General features: G+C 39.2%; 1 protein-coding gene and 1 non-coding gene across 2 annotated transcripts; one reads left to right on the forward strand and one right to left on the reverse strand.

The window, feature by feature from the left end:
- The first annotated feature begins 1749 nt into the window (after positions 1-1749).
- Positions 1750-7611, forward strand: LOC140996760 (betaine--homocysteine S-methyltransferase 1-like). Its single transcript, XM_073467242.1, has 8 exons — positions 1750-1840; positions 3773-3905; positions 4775-4884; positions 4998-5189; positions 5576-5723; positions 5821-6003; positions 6244-6472; positions 6624-7611. Exons 1-8 carry the CDS (start codon positions 1823-1825, stop codon positions 6706-6708), a joined length of 1098 nt encoding a protein of 365 aa, XP_073323343.1. The 5' UTR covers positions 1750-1822; the 3' UTR covers positions 6709-7611.
- Positions 7612-9866: 2255 nt separating this feature from the next.
- Positions 9867-9938, reverse strand: trnaq-uug (transfer RNA glutamine (anticodon UUG)). Its single transcript has one exon. It is a non-coding gene; the product is annotated as a tRNA-Gln (tRNA).
- Positions 9939-11478: the final 1540 nt, after the last annotated feature.

Here is an 11478-nt window from a genome sequence, read left to right on the forward strand (position 1 = left end):
TGCTAGGACTAGTCTCCCCATGACCTTCATGATGTGACAGGTCAGTGTGATCGGCCTGAGTCATCCAGTGCCACAGGACGTCTTTTTTTGGGCACTGGAAAGAGGCAAGATTTTCCCTGGCACTCCCTGAAGGTGGAGGTTGTTGAAGAAATCATTCAAGTCCCGTTGAATAGTTTGCTGTGGTGATGTGTTTAATCAGAGTATACCGGTAAACTGATCACAGCTGAACACATCAGTTTGATCACAATTAACACAGTGAACAAACCGGGTCTAGACATCTTTTGATTAACTAGCTGGTGTTAGGCAAATGTGTATCTGCAGGGTTTAGGAGACAGACAGGAATCACTATTTGTTGTGGAAATTCGGCTCGCTTGACCATTCAGGAGAGATGAAGAAGACTCAGAGACACCGATGACTTACATTGAGATAGTTTCTACAAACTTGATCAAGGAGGAACAACATAACAGTACATCTGTCAGTACAGAGCAATATCGTGTTAATCCTAACAAGTCTTCCCAAATGCTCAAGTTATATCTACAGCTTCAGGAAGCATCCCTCCCATACATGGTTATCTGTTTAACAACATATCAAGGGGGGTGAGTGCAGCGTTCTTCTCACCTCTAGCCAGAGGGCTAGGAGGAAAATAGGTCACAGACACAAAGTCTGCTAACATAGATAGATCGAAGGCCTCCTTACAAGTTTTACGCAAACAGTCAGCTTTGCCTTGGCTTGGTTTGTCAGACATCTGTTCTGTAGACATATCTACAGTAGCTTTGAATGACCAGGTTGCAGAGACCATGAGATATGCTCCTCATACAGCAGTCTTCACTATCCTTATCCAGACTTTAACATCTGTACAAGATGCGTATGACGTCCTTATTGTATGAGGACAGAATGGCCTGGGAGAATCATATTTTTCTCCCACACTATTTACGTCTGGAGATCAAAAGGGCTCTTCCCAGACTCACTCCAAATGTGTATTTTCTTCCTCAGGGCTGAGGTTGAAGAGGTGCTGGAGAAGTCCACAGAGCTGGCTGAGTGAGAGAGTCTGCGGTGAGTGGCAGCAGGGCGGTGGGGGTGAGGGAGGAGACTCCGCATTATCTCCGCAGCGGAGGCTCGCCAATTCTCCGCCTATGTTTGATTACACAGAACCAAGCAGCTGTGTTGTGTCAGCATTGCCTGACTATTGACGTCTGTGTGTTTTTTTCAACGTGATTCAACTAGTACAAAGTGTCCACCTGTGAAAACATGTACCCGCTTACTGTTTATAATCTTATGAATGCTAATGTGTTGTGATTGAGATCCTGAACCATCATACACCATGGGAAGCCACAGGGTTGTTTTCGCTCTAAATCACATAATCATTATCAGCAAACAGGACCGTGTCTGACTCTCTCACTCTTGGGGAGGGATGCTGTCCTCTGCGGGGAAAGTTTACTGAAGTCTCGGTCGGGAGGGTTGACCGTCGCGGTGATTTTTTTCAAGACAATAACTACAACAACACAATAGTGGAAGGAGACAAACACATGATGAGTTAAAGTTTGAGTCAAAGCTGTTGAAAAACTGGTTGAACTCGTTGTTCATTTAATGCGGATTGTCAGTATGTAAAGTTTCTTCCACTTGTTGCACAGTACATGCCACATTTGTTTATTTTTTGAGTAAAGTGAGGAGGGAGAGCAAGTCCTTTGACAAGGGGAGGGCCAGTTCTGTTGGACTCACTGACTGACTCAACAGCCACCGCCCCCTGAACTGTATAACCAGTCCGTGATAGCTTAGTTTACACTTTATTTCAAGTTGCAAAAGCTAGCTGACATCCTGCACGATGGAGAGCAAGAGGAGGGTAAGTAAAAGAATCCTTAAAAGTTATCTCTTGTTTTAACCTGAGCAAGATGATGTTTGTCTCTCATTTAGTTTGTGAACACTATAATCACCAAAGCAAATTAAAAACCCTAAAAGCTGCATTTACAAGAGATATTTAAATATAAAAATGGAGAAAGTAGGCTACACTGTGAGCTGAGGATGTTTATCACTATGTTTATACGGGTGTGTCATTTATATTCAGATTGAAGTCTATATTTAGATTAATAAAAAAACATATAAACATAAGTGCTCTAGGAGAGATTGGCGTCACAACCCCGCGAAATGACTCGTTTCACTGTCATAATTTGAGCCATTCAGCCCTATAACATTTGGAAAGTCTAGAAGAACTGCACGACGATTGGTGATTATAATGTCGAAAGTCGAACTTTTTTGGCTTCAAAACACCTGAGTAGCTTTCATGGGAATGAACGGGGCACTTAAATTTAGCGTGGGAATTTATCGTGTTCACCCAGGTCTTACATTTATATCAAAGCCGAGCCGAGCCAAGGTGATAAAAACCTGTGTCTACTGCAGAGTCAATTGACCTGGGTGTAAATCCAGAGGTTTTTTTTAACCAATGGAGAAGGGGTAGTAGTAGCCTACTTCTTCCACCAGTGAGGATTCGGGAAATCATGTTAATAGGCTGGTGAGCAGTAAGGAGGATGAAAGAATGTGACAATGTTGATTTAAGATTAAGATTGTCTTTATTTATCCCGCAACAGGGAAATTCACGTTACAACAGCTCGACGTGCAACAGTACAAGTAGAATCAGACAAATATGCATAGAAATATTAAATATTAAATAGAAAATAAATAGAAAAACACAAGATATTTACAAAAAACAATAAGATATTTACAAAAGCAAACAAGTGGGTGGAAAGTGACTGTTCATGTAGTGCTTGAGTTGAACAGTCTGATGGCTGTGGGGATGAATGATCTGCAGAAGCGCTCCCTCTTACACAGTGGGTGTAAGAGTCTGCTGCTGAAAGAGCTGCTCAAGGCTTCCACAGTCTGGTGCAGGGGGTGAGAGGTGTTGTCCATGATTGACGTCAGCTTGGCTGACATCCTCCTCTCACCCACCACCTCTATGGAATCCAGCAGACAGCCCAGGACAGAGCTGGCCCTCCTGACCAGTTTGTTCAGTCTCTTTCTGTCCCTGTCTGTGCTGCTACCTCCCCAGTAGACCACTGCATAAAGGAGCGCTGATGCCACCACAGTGTGATAAAATGTTCGTAGTAATGTCCTCTAGACCCCAAAGGACCTCAGTCTTCTCAGCAGATGAAGGCGACTTTGGTCCTTCTTGTACAGGGCATCTGTGTTATTAGTCCAGTCCAGTTTATTGTTTAGGTGAACACCCGGATATTTGTATTTTGCCACTTTTGGAGGTGACAGTTCACAACACAGACGACTGTTTAACTAGATGGCTTACATATAGAGGATGTGTTATAAGTCTGAATACATTACTATTTTGACTATTTTAACCCTAGGTGTCATTTACACTGGGGGCGCAGTGAACATGTCCCCACCACTTTTTGAAATGACAAATTTTGTCCCAATTACTTTTTAAAAGCATAATTATTTAAGAAATGTGCTAAGAATAGCACGCACCAATAAATGTTAACTTACAAATGAGATTAAATTAAAAGACCATTTAAAATAGTTTTGTTTCATCTGAACCCTTATGTCCCCACCACTTTTCAATACAAAGTGACAGCCTTGAGGACTGTGCTGGGTTAGACTGATATATTTGAACAACTATGTGAATTATTTGCTCTAATTCCCCCTACAGCCCCTACTTGCCCTCCTTCCTGAGTTACCTCTGCCTCAAAAATTCTATGCATTTAGTTGTTAGCACTAAAGGGGAAAGTACTAACAAACTAGTTTGTGCATGCTTGCTTAACTGTACTTTCAGGATATCTTGGAGCGACTAAATGCTGGGGAGGTGGTTGTAGGAGATGGAGGTTATGTGATGCAACTAGAGCGACGAGGCTATGTGAAGGGTGGTTTCTGGACACCTGAAGCAGCTGTTGAACACCCTGAAGCAGGTATAAACCCAGCCATGGTTGGATGAACAGATTTTGGGGCCTGGGACAAATTCTGCGTCACACCTCACCCCACTGGCACACTGCATCTTGTATATAACCTTTCTCCTCCAAGTTTTCCCGAGATAAACTAGTGTTGGAGAAAGAGGCCATAACATGGCCTCAAGATTTCAGTCAGTCAGTTAGTTTGTGGTTGCCTGATTAAATAGTTTTTTGTGAACATGCTTTTTTTTTTCATTTTTAATCAGTCCCTTTAATGAACAGCTGGAGTGTAGGGCAAGATATTCATGTCCAAACAAATAAAGTTTTGTTTGTCCAATATAGGTTACTGACCATTTTAAGGTTGATTTGACGTTATCCTTAGGTTAGGTAGTGTCCAATTGGCACCAGTGATAGCAAACAACAGAGGAACAGCACAAACACCTTCCATTGGTCAAACATCTTCAGATAGAGGATTTTCCTTTTCTTAGAGTCAGAACTTTCTGAATGATGAAGGTCAAGGTGACAAGAAATGATAGAGAGAGTGTGAGAATAAGGACGATTTGAGTGGAGCCCAACAAACCACTCCTGTCTGCAGCAGCCATGTTGTTCACACTTTTACAATGCACGGTTCCGATTCCTTAAACAAATTCACAATTGATCAATTCACCAAACCAATTGGCATGCAGTGAACCTCAGCCCCTTGGGCCCCTCCTTTTTCCCTGGTTTGAAATCCAGCTTTGCTCCTGCCCAATATTATTAATCACAAAGCAGCAGTTTCCTTCACTGCCTTTTATTGAAATCACACAGACTTGTTGTATAAAGCCCTTTTCTATTTGTGCATAATCTGTCTGACTGAGTTTTTCATCTTTCTCTTTATGTCTCTCTGTCAGTGCGGCAGCTGCACAGGGAGTTCCTGAGAGCAGGAGCCAATGTGCTTCAGACATTCACCTTCTACTGCAGTGAGGATAAACTGGAGATGAGCCATGTTACCGGCATCACCGTCAGTGCAAACCCTTACAAAATCTAATATCACCATTATTCTATTTACAGTACAAGGTGAAATTTATCCTCACATAATTTGGTATCAATCCAATCTGCTCTTTTCTGATCCAGGGGGCGCAGATCAATGAGGCAGCCTGTGACCTGGCCAGGGAGGTCGCTAATGAGGGTAATGCATTGGTTGCTGGGGGAGTGTCCATGACTCCCTGCTATGCTAAGACTCACAGTGAGACTGAGGTCAAGGCCATCTTTCAGAAACAGATGGATGACTTCCTCAAGAAGGATATTGATTTCTTTATAGCAGAGGTATTACTAATAAGAGGAATGACTGCAATGAACTGTGATTAAAACCTCCATTAATCACTATTGTTTATCTCAACTTTGCATCAAATTATGCTGCAATCCTAATTAGTTATGATGTAATATTGACACTGTGACTTTACAGAACTTTTTTGCCTTTTTTTGGTTCTGTTTGTGATAAACTCTGATAAAACCACTAAAGGCTACCTGCCCAGCACTGAATGACTGGCACACAAGGAGATCAAGATACATTTCTCATCAATTGGTGAAGACTGGACCTGAACTAAAATCCCTTTGAACATTGTGGCCAAAAAAAAAAAACCTTTTACTTTTCTCTGTATTTTTCTTTTTTCCTGCAAAAATTCAATGTTTGCATGCATATACTTTTGCAGTTCTTTGACCATGTGGAAGAGGCAGTGTGGGCAGTGGAGGTGTTGAAGACAAGCGGTAAAACAGTGGGTGCAACAATGTGCATCTCCCCTCAAGGAGACATGCAAGGAGTCCCACCTGGAGAGTGCGCTGTCAGGCTGGTCAAAGCCGGTACACAAACCTTCTGTGATGTGGTACATCAAGTCGGCAAATCTGAGACCATGTTTAAGCTGTAAAATCTGATTATGTTTTATGTATTCATTTGCAGGAGCTGACATTGTTGGAATAAATTGCCACTTGGACCCTCTGACTGGCGTTCGTACAGTGAAGCTCATGAAAGAGGGATTAGAGAAAGCAGGTCTCAAGGCCCATCTCATGGTCCAGCCACTGGGCTTTCACACACCTGAGTGCAACCACACTGGATACCTCGCCCTTCCTGAGTTCCCCTTCGGTCAGCATTTTCTTTTCTATAGGATAAAGATATAAATGGTATAGGCTCAAAATTGTTACTGTTGGTTTACAAATGTTATGTTTATTTAATGTAAGTGTAAACCTGTAGTGTAATGTGAGTGTGTGATTGTAGAGCTCCTATATTTCTATCTTTAAAAACTCCCCATATGTGAAGTCTGATTAATACATTGATCAACAAAATCAATAACAAAATGCCCATACTTCTATATTTCACGCTCAGCACTGGAAACCAGAGCAATCACTCGCTGGGATATACATAAATACACCAGAGAGGCTTATAATGCTGGCATTCGCTACATTGGTGGCTGCTGTGGATTTGAGCCCTATCATATCAGAGCTATAGCAGAGGAGCTGGCTGCAGAGAGAGGATTCCTCCCACCAGCTTCAGAGAAGCACGGACCCTGGGGAGCTGCTCTGGAGATGCACACTAAACCCTGGGTCAGAGCCAGGTAACACTAAGCGGGCATCATTTGGACAAAAAGCAGCAAACAGTAGTACAAAGTGGCATTAAGAAAGTGTAATATATGTACAGTATATGTATTTGTATTTTATACAGAAGTGTTGATTACCAACCAACTAAACCATCAAACTTTGTTTTAGGGCTCGTCGAGAATATTGGGAAAACCTTTTGCCTGCTTCTGGACGTCCCAAATGTCCTTCCATGGCCACACCAGCTGATGAATAAGAAGAAGGATAATCAATAACATTAGCTGGTATAAAACATGCAACACAATCAAGTGTCTCTACTGTACATTATTCTGAGTAGTAGAATACGATGCTGTGGTCCTTATCTGACTGACCAGATGATTTTTTTTTCTCAAAACTGTACTATTACTGAAATTATGATCAACTTTTTATTGAACTATATATCACAATGTGACACATTATATTTGTTGTTGAGGGTATCCAGAGATTTTTCAGTGGATGCCCGTGCTTTGTGGAATACAGCTAATGATCTTTCTATGAGAGCAATATCCCTAAAATGATTCAACCATTCTTTTATTGATGTTGGCTCGGGGGAGAATCATGAGTCTTTTTGGCAGCAGTTAAACCTGCAAAAATAATCCTTCTAAAAGCTAATCTGGTGCTATCACTGAGTATGGCATCGTTGTTGAATAAAAATAGGGTAGGTTGTTTAGGGACGGGGAAATTCAGAATATTTTTAAGAAATTTAGCCACCTTGTCCAAAGATTAGCTACAGAAGGGCATTCCCAGAAGACATAAGGGTATGTAGCCATGATATTTTGGCTACATTTAGCACAATTTGGACTATATGTAAGCTTCATTATGAAGTGCCTGTATTGTGTTGCATAGAATTTATGTGCAAACATATAGTGAATGAGTTCATGAGCTTGATTTTTTGATGATGTAAATATATTAGCCCAAGCACATTCCCAGTTAAGTTTAAAACCTTGTCCCTCAAAATCATGATTGCATGACTTAATTACCCTCAGAGTTTTGGCAGTTTTAGAGACTGTACATGTATTAGTTGTGACACATCCCCACAAGCGTCTCATATTTGTTGTGAAATAGAAATGTGCTGCTAAGTTTTTAAAATGTGATTCATTAAAACATTTTCAATATTGTATTTTTTGGGATCCCAAATTTCCTCTACAATAATAATCTAATACTCATTACAAACCCAGTTAATGTGTAAAAAGTCTGACAGTATGTTGTCCTGACCTGCCTATAAAAAATGCTGAGCCATAGTAGGCATGCTGTAAAACAGGATTTAGAGCATGCCTAACTTGTATTTTCTGGAGCATGCATGCAGTGCATACCCCCCTACACATATAACTATGTACAGTATATTGTACTAAACCATACAGTTAAGAAGTGGACAGTCCCCACCACAATAGAATGTAGCAAAATATACTTACTCAAGTACTGTGCTTAAGTACAAATTTAAGGTTCTTGTACTTTACTTGAGTATTTTATTATTATATAATGCAACTTAGTACTTCACAACATCTCAGAGTAAAATATTACATTTTTTACTCCACTACATAATCAGCTATAGTTACTAGTTATTTTTCAGATTATAATTTTTCATATCTTTCCTTAACAGTGAAAAACATTTTTGTCCAAATTTGGTGATTTTGAATTGGATGTTTTCGTGTCGAGTACTTTTACAATGTGGTATTGAAAAGGAATGGATGAATGAATACTGCTTCCACCACTATGTGTGTCACTTATTAACCTGAATCTGGGTTCAAGTTTGGTGAAGAGAACATTTATGGCCTCAGCAAGGGGAAGAAAAAAAAATTATAATCAGGGTAAGAGTCAGGTTATGTAAGGAGAAAGTTTATGGATGTAGTAAGGTATTAAAAATGTTGGCCTATATATTCAGGGTAAAAGTCAGGTTGTGTGAGGAGAAAGGTTGTGGCCTTTGTAGAGTTATAAAATAGATAATTATATAAAAATGTACACATTTTGCCACAACATAGTGTAAATCTGATAACTGCTAATTTACCACTTCTTCCTCTATTTCTCCCTCACTCTTTCCCCTCTGTCTTCATCAACTATAAGCTTAACAAATAAAACCCAGTGGAGACTCATGTGGAGGGTTTTTATGATCACCCAAATATTAACTGGGTGTAAAGGGGCTGAACCATCTGAGTTAACAAATTTGCAAACTCTTTAAAAGTAATAAACAAAAGATAAATTAGATTCAACGGAGAACAAGTACTGAGAAATGAAGTATCATTATTAACTATAAACATTGTGATATGAATCCACCAATTAACATTTTTTATTTACTACCTTTATTTAAACTCATACAGTAGATCATTGAGGGCAGGCCCTAGTGTAAATATGTAATGGTAAGTAAAGGCATACCAATATCCAGGGCAGGTATGTGTGTATGCATTAGTAAGTGACCAAGAGCATGCAGAAAAAGAGAGACAGTTTTAGTGCATATATGTCATCACTTGAGCGTTTCAATCAGTTATTTTGTACAGCTTGACGACGCCGACAACATATAAATATCCGGTCCCACCAGGATTAAAAATCAGATCACTTGATTCAGAGTCGAGAGTATCAACCATTACACCATGGAACAACACATTGATGTCAATCCCCCCGCTATGAAAGTACAAAATTAAATTACACAGCAATTTTCATGCGACTACCCTGATTCTGACTACCTTATAAGTATAAGATATACATAAATAAATATACATAAAAATAAAATTAAGTAGGAGGTGAGTACAATTGTTGAAAATGACAAGTTAAAGCAGCAGGCAAGTAATGATATAAAGTGACACTGTGTGATTGGTAGGAGCAAGTTAAGCAAACAGTGTCAGAGTCCAGTGTGTGTGTGATAAGTGAGATGACAGACTCTAGCTTCTACTGCTGTTGTCGAGTCTAATGGCTCCACTTGGCTCCCATTTACAGTTGTTTTGTTCATCACAATTTGAGGAAAATAAGCTGACCTGTTGCGCCTCACCAGAAACAGTGCTTACAGTCACAAAATTACATGGATAAGTGCATGTAGACATCAAATACAGAAATAAAACCTGTAGACAAAAATGAAAGACTTTTAGTCGTCATCGTCATCTACCACCAGCATGATTAATTTATGGTTGCATTAATTGATTTATTCAAACATATAAACTATATATATTGTTTTAAACTTGTTCAGCCGAGTTTACCTAAGTCGTGTTTTCTAACTTATCAATGCTATACACTAGGTTAGTGCTTGTGTTATCCTCAAAAGCCTACAACTCCATTTCAGTTTGTTAGAACTGAAGAAGCCTCTTCGATTAGAGGTTGCCTACAATGACCATGTACTGGATGATATTCAAGTTGTGTATTAAGTAAGCTTCACCTTTAAAAGCCATGAGGTTCCACCGAGATTTGAACTCGGATCACTGGATTCAAAGTCCAGAGTGCTAACCATTACACCATGGAACCCTTTATTCACACTTGTGTAAATCATAGACAGATTGCTCTGAACTCAATGTCATTGTGTTTTCATTTCTATTTGATGACAGTACTTTTCTAGGTGTTTTCCTGTAGGCATATTCTTTTAATTAGGCCTTAGTAAATTCGTAATTAATGTATCGTAAACTGGATGAGATGGATTAAAAAAACAAACATTGTCTAATAAAAAACAAAACAAAACCAAAAAAAACACTTTGTACCCATTCTCACAGTTTCACAATGTTTTGCCTATGCAGTTGGCAGAAATATGGATTTAGATCTCCTACGGTGTTTGATAACATGCAGCAGATATGCATAATACTCTCACCAGTTCAGAGAAGCAGAATGTTTTGCTGTGCTTTATCAAGTATCGTTTATCTAGTCAGGCTTGGAGAGTAACAGGATTACATAATCAGGGTGCAAAAAAAGGTAACTGTATTCCGGTAAAGTTACAGAAAAAAATATGTAATTAGATTACAAATCAATCAGTAAAAAAGGGGATAACAAACAGGATTACAATTTTAAGATAAAGAATGATATCCTAGTTTGTAACCATGCACATTGGACACATGAAAACACTTCACCTTTGACACACAACATCACTCTGGTCTTGAGTGACACCAAATACTCAAGTGTGTATTCTTACAAAGATACACACTTGATTAAATAAAAGTCATCTTATTGATATTTTTTTTCTCCTGTCTTTATATGCATGAGGTAATCCAAAAGCAATGGAACGTAATCAAGTTACATTACTAAAATATTGTGATACTTGGATTACATTACTGATTTCATTTTTAACAAATTATTAGTAACTGTATTGGAATACATTTTTAAAGTAACAGTACCAACAACCGTGCCTATAGGCCAAACAGTAATGGTTAAATATACAGCTGACAAATTGGACAACAAACAAACAAAACAGGAGTTGTGTTGACATATCACCATAAGCAAAAATCATGTAAATAACTTACAAAATCATGCCTTGGTTTTGAGAGGTCAGCCAAAGAATGCAGACTCATGCAGTTCATGTTCCCACCATGCTTTTCATTTGCATAAGAAACCCTTCACCTGCCTTTGGATCGCCACAGTGGCCGTCCATGAAGATAGAAGATGTGACATTGTTATTAAGCATCCACTAAGTATCGATTAAATTACTGACCAAGATACTCACCAGCTTATTCTATACAGAAGATGTATGTCTTCATGTGTTACATGGCTCCTTCTCACAATGTAAGGTACTACATACTGTATCAACTACAACAGGTAGAGGACTGCATTCCTAACAGTCTCATATTTTTGGGACACATGGCAATATCATACTAGTACCACCTATTAGCCTATTTGAGCAGATCATTGGGTCTGACTGTTTTCACTTCTTGCAGGCACTCACCAGAAACAGTGCTAACAGGCACAATGTAATGTAATAAATGTACTTTTGTTTTTTTAAATTCTGTGTTGCTTCTTGGGTCCTCATCATAGCTGCAAACCACTTCATTGCTCTTATATATACTCAGCCAGATGATCTAGT

This window comes from Pagrus major, chromosome 5 (genome assembly GCF_040436345.1).
Source record: "Pagrus major chromosome 5, Pma_NU_1.0".
Taxonomy (NCBI): domain Eukaryota; kingdom Metazoa; phylum Chordata; class Actinopteri; order Spariformes; family Sparidae; genus Pagrus; species Pagrus major.